The sequence below is a fragment of the Vigna radiata genome, chromosome 6 (assembly GCF_000741045.1).
Source record: "Vigna radiata var. radiata cultivar VC1973A chromosome 6, Vradiata_ver6, whole genome shotgun sequence".
Lineage (NCBI taxonomy): Eukaryota > Viridiplantae > Streptophyta > Magnoliopsida > Fabales > Fabaceae > Vigna > Vigna radiata.
Window position 1 is genome coordinate 31,122,650 of NC_028356.1, and position 20,212 is coordinate 31,142,861.

The 20,212-nt window shown below is 33.1% G+C and overlaps 2 protein-coding genes across 4 annotated transcripts; both read right to left on the bottom strand.

Annotated features, from left to right (window-relative positions):
• Window positions 1-2,514: 2,514 nt before the first annotated feature.
• On the bottom strand, window positions 2,515-10,343 carry LOC106764621 (LEAF RUST 10 DISEASE-RESISTANCE LOCUS RECEPTOR-LIKE PROTEIN KINASE-like 2.1). Of its 3 annotated transcripts, XM_014648912.2 has the most exons (4): window positions 9,607-10,343; window positions 8,943-8,990; window positions 5,042-5,065; window positions 2,521-2,624 (listed from the first exon to the last, which is right to left on the bottom strand). In XM_014648912.2, the coding sequence occupies exons 1-4, from the start codon at window positions 10,340-10,342 to the stop codon at window positions 2,584-2,586; spliced, it is 849 nt and encodes a 282-aa protein (XP_014504398.1). In that variant the 5' UTR covers window position 10,343; the 3' UTR covers window positions 2,521-2,583. The 3 variants fall into 3 exon arrangements, with proteins under 3 accessions (XP_014504399.1, XP_014504398.1, XP_022637436.1); XM_014648913.2 differs by lacking the exon at window positions 5,042-5,065 and having other exon boundaries at window positions 2,515-2,624; XM_022781715.1 differs by lacking the exons at window positions 2,521-2,624; window positions 5,042-5,065 and adding an exon at window positions 7,308-8,075.
• Window positions 10,344-14,352: 4,009 nt separating this feature from the next.
• LOC106763699 (rust resistance kinase Lr10-like) lies at window positions 14,353-15,459 on the bottom strand. The gene has a single exon (XM_014647865.2). The coding sequence runs from the start codon at window positions 15,445-15,447 to the stop codon at window positions 14,353-14,355; it is 1,095 nt and encodes a 364-aa protein (XP_014503351.2). The 5' UTR covers window positions 15,448-15,459.
• Between the last annotated feature and the right edge of the window lie 4,753 nt (window positions 15,460-20,212).

A 20,212-nucleotide genomic window follows, 5' to 3' on the forward strand; every position in this document is an offset into this window, starting at 1 on the left:
TTATATACGGATTTTGGCGGTAGATAATGACGTTTTTTCTTGTAGTGGCCCTGTATTCAACTTCAGTAGAGGATCTGGACACAATTCTCTGCTTTTTAGATTTCCAGGAAATGAGAGACGACCCAAGGAAAATGCAGAATCCCGTAGTAGATCTTCTTGTGTTGGGACATGTCGCCCAATCTGAGTCGCTAAAAGCTTTTAAATGCTTAGGAGAATCAACAGCAAAAAATAACCCTTCAGATGGTGTGGATTTAATATACTTGAGAACGTGTTGAATAGCATGATAATGATAGTTAGTGGGTGATTGCATGAATTGACTAAGTAAATTAATTGTAAAGCACAAGTCAGGTCTAGTATTAGTAAGGTAGAGTAACTTCCCTATCAATCTTCTGTAAGGTCCAGGATCATCCAGATAGTTGTCTTCTCTGTACAGTGGGCTTGTGTCTTTTAGGAAAGGGGTAGAAGAAGACTTGCACTCCTGCATTCATGTTTCCTCAAGTATGTCCAAAGCATACTTCCTCTGACACAAATGAATTCCCTTCTTAGATCTGGCTACTTCTAGTCCAAGGAAGTATTTAAGCTCTCCAAGGTTCTTTATTTGACACTTTTTGTGTAAAAGTTCTTTTATGCAGTTAATTTCCTCCATAGATTTTCCTGCCAACACAATGTCATCCACATACACAAGCAAAGCAGTAAAGCTTGTAGCTGTTCTTTTAATAAACAATGAGTGGTCGGATTTAGGTTGGTTGTAATTAACAGTGATTAGATAGGAGGATAGTTTTTCAAACCATTGCCTACTGGCTTGTTTTAGACCATATAGAGATTTAGTTAGCTTGCAAACTTGTCCTTCTTTGTGGGTATTCAGACCTGGGGGTAGTTGCATATAAACTTTTTCATTTAGATCCCCATGTAGAAAAGCATTGTCTACATCAAGTTGATGTAGAAACCAATTGTTTGAGGCTGCAAGGGCAATGAGAAGTCTAACAGTGGTAAGTTTGGCCACAGGGGAAAAGGTGTCCAGGTAATTTATTCCCTCCTGTTGAGTGTATCCTTTTGCCACCAATCGGGCTTTGTGCCTTTCAATACTGTCATCAGCTCTATACTTAGTTTTATACACCCATTTACACCCTATGGGAGTTTTTCCTGGAGGCAACTGAGTTAGAACCTAAGTGTCATTGTCTTGTAAGGCTTTAATTTCTTTCTGCATAGCTTCTACCCATTCATTCTTGACTTTAGCTTCATTGTAAGACCGAGGTTCCTTATTGTTAATGACAACCATGGTGTATTTTGAATGCTTTTCTAACAAATTATCACAACATAATAGATCAGAAATCGGGTAAGGAGTTTTAAAACTATTTTTCACAGATAGGGATTGATTGACCTAATGAACATAGTCTTTTAGATATTCAGGAGTCTTACTGCACCTATCTGATCTCCTGTGTCTGTGATTTTCCTGATTATCAGTGGTGTTGTTGTTGTTGTCTCTGTCAGCAGAGGTTTGTTGTTGTTCTTCTTGATTAAAAGCGTTTAACTCATCATGTCTGTCTTCATTAGAGGTATAGTGATCTTTTAAAAGATCATTGAGAGAGTCAGCTTTCTCTTCTTCTATGCTATTGTCTTGTTTGTTTCCTTGCAGATTATTGTAAGGAAAAATGTCTTCATGAAATATAACATTTTTCCTTATGAGAAGTTCTTTGGTATTTATGTCCAACACAATGTAACCTTTAACACCACTCTTATATCCTAGAAAAACCCCTTTTCTAGCTCTAGGATCCAGTTTATTTCTGTTGTTTTCAAGAGTAGAAGCAAAAATAAACATCCAAAAGCTTTGAGATCTAAGTAGGTGGAAGGTTATAAAGCATGTCATAAGGAGTTTTATTATCAAGGATGGTGGAAGGCAACCTGTTTATCAGAAAGACTGCATGTCCAATAGCATATGACCAGTAAGCATTAGGTATGTTAGATTGAAAAAGGAGACTGCGAGTTACATTAAGTATGTGTTGATGTTCCCTTTGAACAACAGAGTTTTGTTCAGGGGTCTCAACACAACTCTTTTGATGATTAATACCATGCATGTCATAGAAGTTCTCACAATTAAATTCAGGTCCATTGTGAGATCTAATGTTTTTAACCATTTTGTTGAATTGATTCTTGACCTTAATGATAAAGTTCTGCAGTAAGTTTCTAGCCTATCCCTTATTGTTCATTAGAAAAACCCATGTGTGTCTACTATAATCATCAACTATGGTGAGAAAATATCTATGGCCATGAACATAAATCGTGTTTAGAGGACCCCATATGTCACAATGAATAATTTCAAAACATTCAGTAGTAACAGAAATACTTTTTGGAAAAGATAACTTGTGTTGTTTGACATAATGACAAGTATCACAAACAATATCAGCATCTATCTTAACATAAGGAAACTTTTCACATATATGTCTTACAACTCTGTGTCCAGGGTGGCCTAGTCTAAGATGCCACAAGTTTACATCAACATTCTTAAAAGAGAAAACAGTCTTTGAAATGTAACTTTGATCAGGTTTAGGAAAAGCTTGTAGGTAATAGAGCCCGTTCCAAGAATTAGCACATCCAATCATCTTCAATGTACAATTCTCCCTTATCTGGCAATTCTTAGAGGAAAAGATTAGACTGCAATTCAGATCTTTGATAAGACTTTGTACAGATATCAAGTTAAAACAAAAATCAGGTATGTAAAGAACATTGAAAATGACAAAATTTTTAGTAAACTGCACTGTTCCTGCGTGTTCAGCAGTGAGTGTAGTGTTATTGGGTAATTTGATAGAAATGGGTTTAATTTTGCAGAAGGTAACAAAATTAGCTTTGTCATGTGTAACATGGTCTGTAGCACTGTTATCAACAATCCAGGAAAGATTACCTTGTTTGTTCTCAGTCTCATTTCTCTGAACTTGGTTGTCTTTGTGAATGGGTGGTTCATCAATTTTGTATATCATTTTGAGTAGTTTATGCATCTGCTCTGGTGTAAAGGGGCTGAAATTGTTACCGTTATTGATCTGTTGAGTCTTCTGAATGCCCTCTGATTCATTATTGCTTTGGCATGCGTTGACAGTAGTCCAGTCATTTCTTTTGTCTTCTTTCTTATACAAAGGTGGGTAGCCGTGCTTGGAATAGCACTCATCAACAATATGGTTCATTTTATCACAATATGAACATTGTTTTCTGCAATTAGGATTTCTTCCCCTTCCTCTGCCTTGACCACGGGATCCAACACCCTTTCCTTAATTTCTCCAATTCTGATCAGGTTTCCATTGGCTGTTTCTTTCAGCAACATTTGCCAGAATTTTGGTCTCTGCAGGAGTTTGTTTTTCTTGTCTTTCTTGTTGGATGATAAGCGAGAAAACACGGTTAATGTTGGGGAGAGGATCCATTAAAAGAATTTGTGTCCTAACGGTGTTGTAAGAGTCATTTAATCCCTTCAGGAAGCATATTACATGCTCTGCTTCTCTATATTTCAAGGAAACTTTTGATAAATCACAACTACAGGAGTCTCATATGTGCAAGTAGGTATAGGTCTCAAAGATTCCAGTTCCTCCCACAGGATTTTCAGATCTGTAAAGAATTGACTTACCCCCTTTCTCCTTGTCTGATTGAATGTATGTCTTGTAATAAGTCGGAGATCTTAAAGTAATCTCCCTTAGAAAATCTTTCTTTGAGCTCATCTCATAATTCTTTAGCCTCCTCAACGTAAATCACGCTTTTAGCAATGTGTGGAGACAATGTTTTCGTTATCCATGATAGAATCATCATATTGCATCTCTCCCAAGCATCATAAACAACATCAGTTTTCTGGGGTCTCTTTATGGACCCATCAATGAATTTTATTTTATTCTTGGAAAGCAGAGCTCTCCTCATGCTTCTGCTCCAAGATGAGTAGTTATTCTCGTTCAAAACCTGAGTGATTAGAGTGAGGCATGGGTTGTCACTTGGGTGTAGATAGAAAAGGCTGGTTGGGTTGGATGTTTGATCTGCTTGATCCATGGCAGAAGAAAGAAACCAAGAAGATGGCCCAAAAAGATACCAAGAATAGCGGTAAAGGCAACAGAAGCAGAGCAGACACTAGACCTGCTTTGATACGATATTAAACGAGGCCCAGCACTGTGCACTTAAGCAGAAGGAGGCCTAATGCATAATATGGCCCGAGGATGGAATAAGTCTGATGGAGGGGTGTCTGCGTGGCATAATCTAGAGACAAAGGGAAAGGAAGAAAGAGAGTGGGTCGCGAAGCTTTGAGAGGCGATGGAGAGAGAAGCAGTCCGAGGGCTGCCAGCGATGATCAGGCACGGTGGTGCCGGTGCCATAGAAGACAAAAATGTAGAGGACAGCGAGAGAGGTAAGAAAAACAAACTCTTTTTCTTATTTCTGTAAACATGAAAGATACACTGTATTTTCTTACAAAGGGGAAAAGGGAAGGAACTCTATATAGAGTTCCATGGTGAAAAACTATATTTGGGATTAATCTCCCTTGTGTTAAATACACACATAGGATTCTCTATTTATAATAGAAGAAATATGGGCTAAGTCCAAAATACAAATAAGAAATAATAACAAACTAACTAAAATATAAAAGGTAAAGATAAAAGATAAATATAAAATAAAGATAAATATAAACTAAATATAATATATCTAACACTCTACCTCAAGCTGGTGCATACAAAATCGTATGTACCAAGCTTGTTACTAAAATAATCCATAAAGATTTAGTGAAAATATTTGTTTCTGCACTCGAGAGATACCAAATTGCTAATGATTTGCAAGACGACATAGAAGACAAAATACCAACCCAAAAGACTCTTCCTGAGCAACAAATTTGAAAAGTTGCTCCATGTAAATATCTTCTTGCAAATCGTCCTTTAGACAGTTAGGAGAACCGCAAGGTTCTCAATAATTTATATTAATGATAATTTTAAAACTACTGTTAAAAAGTCTATTTTAATCATTGTTAAAAGCTCTGCTCCTCTTGTAACTAAATTATTGAGAAATTAAAATGATAAGATCTTACCAATTAACCACCATAAAGGTAACTCTGCAATGAAAGAAAACATCAACTTTAGAATTCTGATTATCTCAACAGTTATTAATAAAAAGACCGTTTTCATATGAAAAGGTAATAGCTGCAAACAAGTTTAACAACTTTTTATTTGTTATAATATAAATGTTAATTTAATGCTGAAGTTCTTATAAATGCATATAAAATATAAAAGATAAAAAAGTATTATATTTCTTTCTAAAATTTTGTTGAATTATTTAGATAAATGATTCAAACTTTGTTTCAAAAAGTTCTCAAAAGGTGGATGAAATATGATTTTCCTAATAATTTGAAAACATTAAATGTTACTCATACTTTTATTTATTCTACTACAATATAAATGAGAATTAAATATGTTTTTAGTCCCTATACTATCAAGTGATTTTAGTTTTAGTTTCTGTTTCAAAATAAGGTACATTTTTGTCCTTCTAATAAACTTTAGGTTAAAACCATTGAGGCGTCCCTATTTTCGTAAGGTATTTCCAATTTGATCCTCTTTTTTTAAATCTTTCCAATTGAGTCCTTATAAGTGCTAATTTCAAACAAATTAGCCCCTGCCGTTAAAAATCGTTAACGGTGTTAAAATTGTGCAGAGGTGTTAAAATTGTGCAGAGGTGTTCAAATTTTTCCCATTCTCCTCTGCACAATTTTAACACCTCTGCATAATTTTAATATCTCAAAAGGAGAATTTTAACCACGTCATTTACTTATCTCTGCAACCTCTGCACAAACCGTTAACGATTTTTAACGGCAGAGACTAATTTGTTTGAAATTAACCCTTATAAAAACTCAATTAAGAAGGTTTAAAAGAAAAAAACCAAGAATAGGGACATCTGAATGGTGATTAGGAAGGTCTAAATTATTTTAACCTAAACTTTAATTTTAGTGTTCTGCCGTTAAAATTCAACTGAAGGAACTAAAGGTAGTGTTCCACTGTCATTTTTTCTTTCTGACACGGGTCAGTGGTCAATCTCCCTCCCTCTCCCTCCATTTTCTCACTCCTACTCGCTTTACCGATTGACTCGGTCCAATTCGGCGTCGCAAGCCTTCAAGAGAGAAACCGGTCACCTTTAGTGGCACCAAGGCGCCTTCCACGACCTCCGCGACAACGTCCGATCCGACGTCCGTCGCATGCTCCATTCTCGCGCCTAGGTCATTTTCTTTTTCTGTCAAATGAAAATCAACGTCAACGTCCAATTAGTTCATTTGTAAAGCACGAGTTTGTGGTTTGCGTAGGTTTCGTTTCAAGTTCTACTTGAAGTGAACGTGGTTCTGATTGGTTTCAAGGGACGAAGGTTACAGATACAACATCGACGTGCATCAACTGGAATAGTTTCTCAAAAATAGCTTTCTAGCTCACAGACCTTCGTGTCTGGAGACTAGAGAGCTACTTGATATGAAGCATCACATAGTCTATAATGCATTTCGTGTAAGCCCCGTTTATATGCCTTGTATTTTTATATAGGCTAATTGTTGCTTCATTATCCCTATTTTCTTGCTGATTGAATTTTATTGAAAGTGAAATTGCAGCTCCCAAGCTTTATCGTGGTGGCTACTGTTTAACTGTGACTCTGTGGAGTCTGCTTGTTTGGGAAGGTTGAGTTAAATGGATCGGTAGAGTTCTAATTACCGATGATTTGGTCTGAAATTGGATAATTTTAGCATAGGTCTAAGTTGTGGGATGTTGAAATGCAGAGCATGGTCATTGGAGGAGATCCTATTACTTTCTTGAAATGCATATTCTAAAAGATTAGTTTGGTTCAACTTCTTCGTAAACATTTGCAAGAGATGCAAATAGGAAGAAGATAAAAATGTGAAATGAGCTTTCCTACAATTAGTTAATTTATAAATTAATTTTCAGAAGTTTTTTCATATTAACTTTTTCAAAAGCCTAATTTTAACTTTTAATTTATCTTTAAGTACTGAGTATGGAGAAATTTATACAACTAGATCCAAAGTTAAAGGTTTCGAACCACATAACAACTGATGAAAGTTTGACCATGTCCATATTTTTATACGGGAGAAAAAATAGTCAAGATTAGGTTCCCAACCTAGGAAGACCGAGAGAGGAAGAAACATTGAGCTTTTGTTTAGATGAACTTAAATACCCTTGTAAATAAAAGATCAGTCGGCTTTGTTTGAGAATCAAACTGTACTTTAGAAATCTTATGGATCGATTAAACTGATATATTTTAGTATTGTTGTTGAAGCATATTCTACAATTTGGCATCCTTTTTCATGTGTTATTGTCTGTTTCTTTGTACAGGCCATCATGTACAAACTGCTAGATATGAACACTAATAATTTAAAATCTAATTTTCACTGTAGGCTGGGCAGCCTGAACTAATAGCACTTGAGAAAGCACTAAAAGAAGCAATGGTTCTTGCAGTAAAAGCAAGAGAGGTAATTGTGTGGTCCTTTCTTTTTCTTTGCCATTTTCTTTTGTTTTATCGTATGTGGCACTTGCTAAAGCTTACCACAACTTGTAGATTGAGTTTGGAAGAGAGGTAACTTTATTTTAAATTGAATTCCTCCAAGCCGTGCAGGCCCCCTCCTACAACGAGATATGTTCCATCATCCAAGCCCTCCGCCGGTCCACCACCTCGCTAAGTCCTATCTCACCTCCTTCAACCTGACTCCAACAGTGTTCGTGAAGCCCTCGCCAAGTCTAAACCTACCAACAAACTCACGTGTCTCGTCTCCACCTACTTCGACCATAGCGAAACCATCTCTGACTTCTATCTACGCCTCTTCCTCACCATCCTCCGCACGTGCGACCTATACGAGCCACTCTCCCGCCTCCTCTCCGTCCTCCCCGCTGATGGGCCGCCGCTTTCCAGGCCCAGTGTGACCACGCCTACGACCTCTTCCACCAATTCGACCTCCCAGGAGAACCCCTTCGTGCTCTCCCACCTCCACCAGCTCCGCGACAACTTCTCCCAATCTTCGTGGACGTCGTGGAAGGCGCCGTAGTGCCACTAAGGTTGGCCGATTTCTCTCTTAAAGGCTTGCGGTGCCAAATTGGAGTGAGTCAAAAGAAGAGTAAGTAAAGCGAGTAGGAATGAGAAAACGGAGGGAGAGGGAGGGAGATTGATTCACTGACATAGAAACAAAAATGACGTCACCATTTGGCAACCTCGGCTGATTTTTTTATTGCGGCTGATTTTTTTAATGCGGTTAGTTTTAAATTATTAAAATTAATTTTTTTAAGAATAAGGACTAAAATACACCTTACAATAAAAAGATACTAAAACTAAAACTGTTTTACAATATAAAAATTAAAAACATATTTAATCCTATAAATAATTTAAACAAAATTTAAATAAAAACAATTTTTTTTATGCCTAATAAATTATCAAAACAAATATTAGGAAAAATATACATACAACAACAATTTATAATATAACTATCATCATATATTACTTTCTAGAGATCAAAACACAACCATCATTATTAAAAGAGGGTAAACTTTTCAAAAGTAAAAGAAAATAAAAAATACCTCAGTTTAATCATAAATGATAGTCGAAAATGGTTGGAAATATTTTGAAAAATATACAGACTATTATATCTTTGACCTAATGTTCTATTATTTTAATAGCATTTCTATTAATGATAATTTTCAAACTATTGTTAAAATGTTTATTTTAGTTATTGTTTTTTTAACAACTTTTTGACAATGTATATGTGGTAGCTTGTGATTGATCCGTTTTAAATACTTTTTAAATATAAATTCAAATAGACCAATAAAATGATAACACATGTACCGTTATCAAAAAAATTATCAAAAAATATTGTTAAAATATTATTCTCCTTGTTAAGAGCTCCACTCCTCTTGTAATTAAAGTATTGAGAAATTAAGATGATAAGATCTTACCAGCTAACGTCTTTAACCACTTCTTTAACCACTGGAATAAGGATTGTTCTGAAATGAAACAAAACATCAACTTTAGGATTCTGACAGCGGTAGACAAGTTTAACAACTTTTCATTTATTTTAAAATAATAAATGTTAATTTAATGCAGAAGTTCTTATAAATGCATGTAAAATATAAAAGATAAAAATATTATATTTCTTTCTAAAAGTTCGTTGAATTATTAACATAAATGATTCAAAAAATTCTCAAAGGGATGAAATATGATTTTCCTAATAATTTGAATATGTATAATTATGTAAAATGTTAATTGAACACAATCGAGTATCAATTAAAGAAATAAAAAATATAAATGATTTAATTTAAGAAGAAAACTATACAAAATTAGAATAATCGTACAAAGATTGTTATTATAGAAAGTGAAGTGAAGGGGTAAAGCTATGGACAAAAAGGAATGTGGCAAGTTAAAGGGATCAAACATATTTTAAATATTTCAAGAGACGATCAGAAAAAATTCACATCCGTAGAAATTACTAATTGTGTAACTCCTATAAAAAAACGAGTATCAAATATAGATATAAAAAAAATAAACAAAATTATGCTTTAACTAAATAAAATATTAATTTAATTTAACATGAAAAGTGGACAAAGTTAATATATAACGCACCATAGCAAACAAGCTTCTGGCTAGAAGAGTCGAAATCGCAAAAATCTTCATGACAATGATTCTGACAGGCGAGGTTTAGCCAAGAGATCTCAAATCCATAGGCGAGAGCCCTATGAATGGCACCGTATGAATGGTAACTCAAAGTCCTGAACGATGTGGGAGCAACAAGCTTCACGTCACACCCAACTTCTAAGTCCTCAGCATATAGGTCACCAACAACAGCATATGAATAGCCCTTTGAGTCCCACTTCACGCACTCACCACTTTCCACATACTTTCCGTTCTCTCTCACCGAATGGTTACAGTTCAGAAACACTATATGCTCGAAACTCAGAGATTCCATATTATCATAAGAGGCTTGGTATGGACCCATGCGGTGCGTGTAAGTATCAGAGAAATTGGAGCGAGAGAGGGAACGGAGAGGAAGGGAGGAGCAGTTGTGGTGTTGAAGTGCAGGGTCAACCACTCTCACGGTGTAGTTGTCGTAGTTGATTGCTTGTACATGGTATTGTATAGAGTGCAGATACAACACAGTAACATTATTCTGACAACCAAGCTCGTACCTTTCGTCACCACAATTCTCTGGGTCGCCTTGTAATCGAAAAGGATAAGTAATGTTGGGGATGTGGCCACAGGAAGAAGGGGGACAAAGGTGTTTTTGGTGATCCTTGGTAGCAGAAATATGGTGGATTAGAATAAGTAGCAGTACCACCAACAATGTTCTCTCTCTCCTCATCATGTCCGAATGTTTCTCGTTGAATTCAAGTGCAACCAATTCCAAGTTATATATTGATATTTAAAACAATACAGACTCAATATATAATTCTAAAGGACCACATTTTTCCCTTCAGAGAATACGTTGAAGATTTATGATACTTCAAACGTAGACTTTGACTGAAAAACTGCGTTTTTATCTGGTTTCTACAACTGATTTTAATGAATAGAAAATTTTAAAAATTCGTGAACTGCATGATTTAGGTATTTAATCATGTCATTTTTTTAATGCAGTTCTTCGAGTTTCTAAAATCATCCTAAATTCTTCTAACTGGAATGTTTTATTTACTTGCTGTCTAAAGTAATTTTTAGAGAATTAGTTTGGGAGCCAAATTGAATAAATAGATCAGGACATATTTAAATAAGGACAAAATCCTAAACATATTACGACAAATAACGGAAAAGTTATCAAAATAAAATTGTATTCCTGATCTAAAAGCAATGTTTATATAATGCATTTATTTATTTTTTCTACTTCAAATATTTGCAAATTATTGAAGGACTGAAAGTTCCACCACATGTGTAGATTTGTGGCCAAAAGAATATTATCCGTAGAGCCACAAATTCTAAAAGAGTTTAAAAGGGTTGTCTTACATAAACACTTTATATATGCAAATACATAATTGACGCAGTCAAATGACAATGTACATATAACTAATTAATACTACGGGGAAGAGACTTGATTTATTATTGTATCTGTATCTCTGAATGAAAATTCCATATCATCTTCATATATTAAATAAATATGTATTTTTTATTTCATTTTCATTCTTTTCTCATCACCGACAATGCTTCTTCTCTCCACATGGTGTCCAACCAAACTGTTTCTGGTTGAATTGAAGTGCAAAAATCAAAGTTAGGTAATGATATTTAAAACAACTATATATATAGAGAGAGAGAGGACACATTTTTCCTTTTAGACAATTATTTGATGACTTGTGATACGTTTACTTTGACTGAGAAACCGGGTTTTTATCTCGTTTCCACCACTGATTTTAATAAATACGAAATTTTAAATACTCGTCAAGTGCATGAACACAATTATTAGTATTTTAGTCATGTAATTTTGTTAATACATTGGATATAAGAAGTGAGACAAACTTTAGCTTACAATTTTCTGACTATAAATTACGTTCGGAAATATATCTAATACGTCTTTTCTAATCAACTTTGTTAGAATCTAAGAAGTTTTCTAACAAATAAAAAAATTTCTCAATCACATGATTCTATATATGTAGATTCAAAATTCACGCCGCAATCATATTTTAATGCTTAATGAATTCATACTTCAATTTATGATAAAAATAAGATATCAAAGCATACATGAATTTATTACTGCAAGTAATGTGGACAATAATATCAACAAAGGTGTGTGATTTTTTAAATGCAGAATGTTTTCGTTATTTTTTTATTTTCTTTTATGATGGAACAAAGAGAATATAAGGTATCTAATATTACCTTTCCTACAATTGAGGAGTTATAAGGTGACTTAGTAATAAAGTTGGAAGAACGGGTGTGATAGATTGTGGGGATTCAACTCTTTCCACTAACATTTGAGAGTTATAAGATTGATTTGGTGGGTTTAGAAAAGAGAAAGAAAAAGATTGTGAGTTAAATTATAACCAAATAATCCTCATCTATTAGTTATATCAATATATCCGTGTGTAAGCTGGAATAATTAAATTACGTGGTGGCACAATCAGACCATGTTACGTGGAAATGTCTAATTAAAAAGTTAAGGAAAATGGTTTTCTAAAAATTGAAATTAAAATATGAACAAATAATGTTCATCAAAAGCAAATAGGGAACGAGAGGGTTTGAGATTGAAGACGGAAGCATTGACAGAGCGTTCATTACTGGAGAGGGTTTATTACCTAATGGGAAAAAAACCATACATTCCACAAAATACCAATGGGGCTTATGTGTATTCCTATCTTCTCTAATAATATAGAAAAGTTTCACCTTCTACAACTTTTTTTTTTTTCATTTTTCTGTTTCTGTTATAATCAAGTACTACTTATTAGAGTTTGTTGTCAGAGTTGAAATAAATTAATTATAAGAAACTCATTTGCAAACAACCATTTTATAAGAAACCACATGTCAACAAATATTCATTTCATTGAAGAACAATACATTCAACTTGCTTACATTACACCTACAACATATCATGGGTTTCCCATCAACATTGCAATTACAATAATGTTCATTAGACATACAACACAAACAACCCCTATCAACAATTTTTTCCACATTTGAAGACCCAACACAGTTTTCTCCAAATGCAGTATATCTTCTTATCGCTTTCAATTTCTTCAGTCTTCACCAACCTCTCATCCTTTCCTTCGAACTTGTCATACCTACCACTTTCGTTAAATCCATCATCATTGCACCATCTGAAGTAGTTGCATCCAACTTTTTCACTTCCATTCTATTTAAAAAAATCATCAAAATCAACCACTCAATACACCATTTCCAAAACAACAGAACCAATACCATGCATTCCATCAAATTTACCTTGTATTTAGAGTAACCTCAATTGTTTGTCTCGATTCTTAGTTGTTTTTGCAGTTCTCAAGACACACTTCTCTCTAAAATGGCAAATCACTGCTACATCGAAACTCTTACATCCTCCATCACCGCGATAACTGGCACTACAGTATTGCTTTCAACAGTCATTCAATGTGGAAGAGCAACATGAATGACCCATAGATATACATCAACAACTCACAACACAATCCTGAAAAAAAAAACAAACAAGAAGAAGTCTACCAGAAACCCTAATTTTGCGAGTACATCATAGAAAAACAATACGAACAACCTCGATAAAACCCTCTCCAATCTTGAAGTCTCTATGAATCCTAAATTTGTTGGTTCTCCAATCTGGAACACTCTTGTTCCCAATTTTCTTTTAATGAACCCTAATTTAGTCATCTTTTAATTACACATTTCAGAAAACCTTTTTTTCTTAACATGGTCTGCGTGTGCCACGTGATTTAATTATTCCAGCTCACATTGACAACTCACCAAAAATTTAATCCGATAATCCAATTTAATGACAGAGATCCAATTGCTACAATTTTTCACTTTTAAAAATCCAATTGAAAAAAAAATAAGAAAGAGACCGATTTCAGAAAACCCAACATAAATATAAACTACGAGAATGATTAAACCTTTTAATTACTTTTGGAGTTTAATTTACAAATTTAAACAACTTGTAGGTGATAGGTGTTTAAATTGTCTATATATGTATGATCAATTTAGTTTATTTCCATACACAATTATATTAATTATTTGTGTTTTTTGTTATAAATTGTTTTTATTTTAGTTTTGTGTTGTTTAGTGTACATAAATGTTTTAGGAACAAAAATTATGATTTTGGAGAAGTATAAAGGGTAAACATTAAGTTGGGAATTAAATGGAGTGAACATGTCAAAATAATTCACATACTAACTGGAAGATATGATGCTGGTAAAAATGTTTTGGGAGGGTTGAGAACAATTAAATATTAAAGAAAGAGGGGAACGCTCTAATCCTTTTACCAATGTTGAATGATATTTGTTACCTTATGCATTATTAAATATATTTTCTATTTAGAATATTGATACAGTCCTTAATAGACTCGTTAAATTAGTTTATTTCATAGAATTTGACCTTATTTCATATGGATTGAATAAAAGAAAATTTTTTATTAAAAAAAATTCATAAGATCAAATATTTATCAAAATCTATGAATTAGGATCAATCTATATACTTTTTTTATTATGCTAATTATTTTATTTCTAATAATATATTTTTAAAACTATTCGAGTGTATTCAGGCTACGTTATTTTTAAGTTGGGTCACCTCATGTAAAACTTATTTTCACCTCATGTAATGTCACACTCAACCTAAAATTTAGCTTTTTACATCAAATAAAAGACATTGAATGTCACAAAAAAAAAAAAAAAAAAAACGTTAGTTTACATGAAATACTTAAGAGAATGTGTCGGTGAACTCTGAGTTTATTGTTTGATCATCGTCGGTACTCATTTCATCAGGATATAAAGTAGATTCTGGAGGTATTTTCAGGTCTTCAATATTTCCTTCAAGCATTTCTACCACTCTATTCATTGAGGGACGATTATTTGGTTTCAATTGTATGCACCAAAGTGCAACTATGATCATCTTCTTTGCTATTTTCTTTTCCTCTTCAGTCAAATCTTGTATATCTATATCTTCCTCTTCTCTAATACGATCATAGATCCAAAATGGAAAGTAAATTTGACTTGATCTATCCGCATGGGGATTCAGGTTCTTCCTCTTGCTTGCCATCTCCATCAAAAGCATTCCAAAACTATAAACATCGGCCTTATGGGAAATTCCTCCAATATTATTGTAAAACAATTCTGGAGCCATATATCCAATGGTTCCTCTTGCTGCAGTCACAGTGACAATGCTATTTTCTACTGGATATAACTTTGCCAATCCAAAGTCAGAAATCTTTGGGATAAAATTTTCATCTAGTAAGATGTTATGTGGTTTGATATCAAAATGCAAAATCTTCATCTCACATCCATGGTGAAGATAAGCAATCCCACGAGCCACTCCAACTGATATATTGTATATCTTTTCATAGCTTAATTGTACACTTCCTTCTTTTGAAAATATAAGTTTATCAAGAGAACCATTAGACATGAATTCATACAAAAGAGCGCGCTTTGAGCCACTAACACAAAATCCAATTAATTGTACCACATTTTGATGATGTATTCTTCCAATGGTTGCAACTTCATTGATAAAATCTTGTCCATTTCCTTTGGCTTTACCTAACATTTTGATTGCCACAGAAGGTCCACTCCGTAACTTTGCCTTAAACACAGAGCCAAATCCTCCTTCACCTAACTTCTCTTTGAAACCTTCAGTCATCTTTTTAATTTCCTTGTATGAGTATCTGATAGGTGCTAAGTGATTTTGTTCAAGGTAATTTTCAATATTTTCATACATTGATGAATGTCTTTTCCTCCATTTACATATCACAAGTGCAACAATCAGTGGCACCCCAAACACAATTTTGCAAGCCCATGCCATGATGATAAGGTCCAAAATTCCTGTAACAACACTTTTTTTAGGTAAATAAACATCATGATGGGTAAAGAACAATTTCATTAAATAGTAAATTTAGAATGGAATGATGTATTAATTTTAAAGAAAAAAAAATCAATTCAGTATATTAAAAAACAAACTTAAATTTGATATTGTACGCATTCCTTTCGTCTGCAAGATTGCAAAAGAAAAATCTCTAAAGCAAGTATATAAGCCGGTTGAAGATAACACTTTTTGACAACTATTTTGACAATGGGATATGTGACATCACTTTATTGGTTTATTTGAATTTACGTTTAAAAAATATTTAAAACAGATCAATCATAAGCTGTCACGTATATGTTGTAAAAAAAATTGTTAAAAAAGTGTTGTTAAAAAAAAAATTTCCTTTTCTCAATACAAAAACTTGGGCCATTGTTTGTTCTTCATTTTCTACTAGCTCTTCATATCCATTTTCACGCGTTTTGAAATTCAAGAAGAGTCTTTATCTACACTCTCTAATTATTAAAGTTGACTTTCTTTGTCAACGTGACACATGGTTTAAAAGGTTGGCCATCTCCCACTCTTTCTTCTTCAAAAACTCAAATACTGAAGTTTTTTCTAGGTCTTTTTCACTTCGGGACTCTCAAGTTATGTCAATTTGTTAGAAAAATGAAACTCACTTAAAATAATCTGAATTTGACATTGTGTCTCATCTGAACACTTATTATTTATAGACTTGCATTTGCCTTTTCATCAATAAATCCATAAACTCTACCATTAAAACGTCATTATTATCTATTAGTGTCTAATAATCACTGAATTAAACTACTTATCCTTACACTCTAAAACTAACAAAACTTCTAAACAAATAAACAACCCATTCAATTCTCTTACATTTAGGTTCATCCTAATAACTTTATGAGTTTTGTGATGTTTTGGACAATGATTCAATTTTTTCACTACTGTTACTACTGGTGATGCAATTGGAGTCTTTCATTTTCACAATTTGGGATCTGAATATGAGAAAAAGAAGGAGATAAGGTTAAAGAAGAGGTTATATTCTATCCTAAAAAAAGAAGCAAACTTCCACCTCAGCAAATAAATACCCACCCCTTTCAATTATGTTTTAAGTTTCACTCTATCTTTAGTCAATTTAACTATATTAACAGATGGAACCACATTAAATCAATTTTAATAAATATAGGAATTTAATTAAATCAAATTAATTATAAAAAAATTAATCATTGATCTAAATCTAAATATAAGAATTAAATTATTAATTAAATCATTATATCATTATGAAATCATTCACTAATATGATTTCGTATACTATGGATTGGTTTCTATATTTTGGGTTTATTTGTTCTATTATTTTTAAAGTTTCTGGCTAGTTTTAATATCCTTAGAATATGTTTGGGAATTCTATGTTGTATATTGGGAATTTTCGCAACACACCGTGACAATGAATTTATGCGCCTCGGGAAATTTTGTTCGTGATTGTTGTCAATATTTTACAACAACCTTAAGGACTTATGGCTGACACCAACAACCCAAACCTAGAGAATCAAAACATTGTTTCTAGAACTCAGATGATCTTCGTAAAACCTTTTCCAAATGTGTCAAAAATTGAAGTCTTCTCTGATCAAAATTTCTAGCATTGACAACAACGCATGTCTATCCTTATAGACATCTACAAAGTTTTTTTTGCTCTTTCATCTCCAAAATTTGACCCTAGTCTCACTTCAAATTCAAAAAGGTTTGAATATTGGATTCATGCAAACAAGGTATGTCGACATACTTTACTTTCTAATGATTTATGTGATGTGTATTGTTTCTATAAGGCAGCAAAAGACATTTGGGATTCATTGATTCTCAAATACATTGTTGCAGATGTCGTCAGACAAAGGTTCCTAATTGAGAAATACTACTGGTGGGATATGATTGAAGATAAGGACATAAATTCTCAAATTAATTAGTACCATAAGTTGTTTGAAGATATCAAAGCAGATAACATTTTTCTACTCGATGAATTTGTTTCAGAACTTCTGATCGAGAAATTACCACCATCCTAGACTCATTACAAATAACAGCTGAAAGACAGACACAAGAATATGTCACTTCCAAAGCTTATCACAAATAAAATAATTGAAGATACCAACAGAAAAGTGTGTGCTATTGGGCCAAAGCTTTGTTTGCAAAAGCAAATATGGTAAAAGACAGATCTGCTCCAAAAAGATATGAACACAAACTTAATCACAAAAGAAAAAATAATTTTAAAAAATCTCGCCCTAACAGATTTAACCCCACTTTTAAAAAGAAAGGAAATTGCTTCGTGTCTGGAAAGTCGGACTATCATGCACCACAGTGTAGGCGTAGAACAAGAAACAACAATCCTCCCAGGGCAAATATAGTTGAAGGAGATAATATTATTACTATGACCATTTTCAGTAAATTTGATGACCAATGTGAGAGAGCTGGTGGTAGACTTTGGTGATACCAAGAATATCTATGCAAGTAAAAGTGCCTTTACCTCCTACACTAGTGTCGTGAATGGAGAAGAACATGTTTACCTCGATGATTCCAAGTCTCTGGCTCACATCTCGAAAGACTTTGGCCTTGAGTGATGTGATATACATGCCATCAATCAGAACTAATTTAATCTTTATAGCACTACTGGGAAAAGTGGGGGTTAAAGTGTCATCCAAGTCTAACAAGATTGTAATGAAAAAAATATGTTTTTATGGGGGAAGGGATATTATGACCAATGTCTCTTTGTACTCAAATTTTCTTAAAATATTAATGAATTTTGCTCTTATGCTTATATCGTTTATTCATATGACATGTGGCATGCTAGATTAGGACATGTAAATTCCTCATATATTATAAAATTACAGCGACTAAGATTATTTAATATGCATGATAAACGAATTAGTAAATGTGACATATGATTAGTATCTAAAATAACAAAGAAAAGGTGTTATTTCATAGATCGTCAAACTGAGTTGTTACGGTTAATTGATACAGATCTAGTTGATTTAAAACAAACCCTGTCTAGAGGTTGTAAAAATTTTGTAACCTTTATAGATTATTATTCTATGTACACTAAAGTGTACTTAATCAAATATAAAGATAAAGCCTTTGATGTGTTTCTAACCAATAAAGAAGAAGTAGAAAATAAACTAAATAAGAAAATTTAGAGGATTAGATCAGATAAAGGTGGTGAATTTGTATTGTTTAATGAATTTTGTGTTAAAGAAGATATTATCCATGAAGTAACCCCACCATATTCACTTTATTCTAATGGAGTAGCCAAGAGAAGAATAGAACTTTTAAGAAAATGATGAATGTCATACTTATTAGTTCTAGTTCAGCTAATAACCTTTGGGGAGAAAACCTACTTTCTCCGTGTTTTTTACAAAACATAATACTCATAAGAAAATTGGTAAAACTCTTTATAAGTTGTGGAAAGGTTATCAACCTAAACTTAAATATCTAAGAGTGTGGGAGTGCCTAGCTAAGGTGATGTTACCCAATCCTAAGAAAAGAAAAAAAGGCTCTAAAACCTCTTATTGCATGTTCTTAGGCTATGTTGAACATAGTGTTGTTTATAGATTTACATATGCTTGAGAGTAATTATATGGTGGAGACGAAAAATACTAAGTTTTCTGAACTTATATTTTCCATAAAGGTCAGTGAGACGTCTAAACCTATTGATAATAATAATAATACTAATGATGATGCCTTGTATGAGGATTTAAGAAGTAAAAGACAGAGGAAGGAAACTTCTTTTGGTAATGCTTTTTATACTTATATAATTAATAATGATCCATCTAGCTATGTATAGGCTATTAGTTCTCCTTACACAAAACAATGGGATAAGGCCATTAAGAATGAAATTGAATCAATTCAGAAAAATAGTGCTTGGACCTTAGTAGATTTTCCTAATGGAGCAAAACTCATAGGTTGTAAGTGGATCTTTATGAAAAAGTATCACCATAATAGATCGATAGAGAAGTATAAGGCAAGATTAGTAGCACAAGACTTTACTTAAAATCCTAACAGATTATTTTGATACCTTTGCCCTTATGACTAGGATTTCCCCTATTTGAGTGTTGTTAGCCTTGGCAGCTATCCATAAGCTAGTGATTAATGGATGTTAAAATTGTCTTTTTGAATGGTGATTTGGAGGAGGAAATTTATATAACTCCACCTGAAGAGTGTGTTGTACTTGGTTAAGAGAATAAAGTATGCAAACTCTTAAAATCTTTATATGGGTTGAAATGAGCACCAAACTAATGACATAAAAAACTTAATAATGTATTGCTACGTGATGGTTTTTCACCTAATGATGTTGATAAATGTGTGTACTATAAATCTGAAAATGGTCATTGTGTCATATGCTTATATGTGGATGACATGTTAATTTTTTGTACATGAAATGAGATTGTTGATAGAACTAAATTTTTTCTAGGATTGAACTTTGAAATGAAAGACATGGGTAAAACCAATGTAATTTTAGGTGTTATAATCATAAGGAATGGAGATAATATATTACTATCCCAAGAACAATACATTGAAAAACTTCTTAAGAAGTTTGGATATTATGACTTCAAACCTATTAGTATCCCTTATGATGCTAACTCTAAATTAATGAAAAATATAGGAGAATTATATCTTAACCTCAATATGCCTAGATAATTGGAAGCTTACTACATTTGATAAGCTTCTCTAGACCTGGTATTGCCTATGTAGTAGGTAGGTTAAGTAA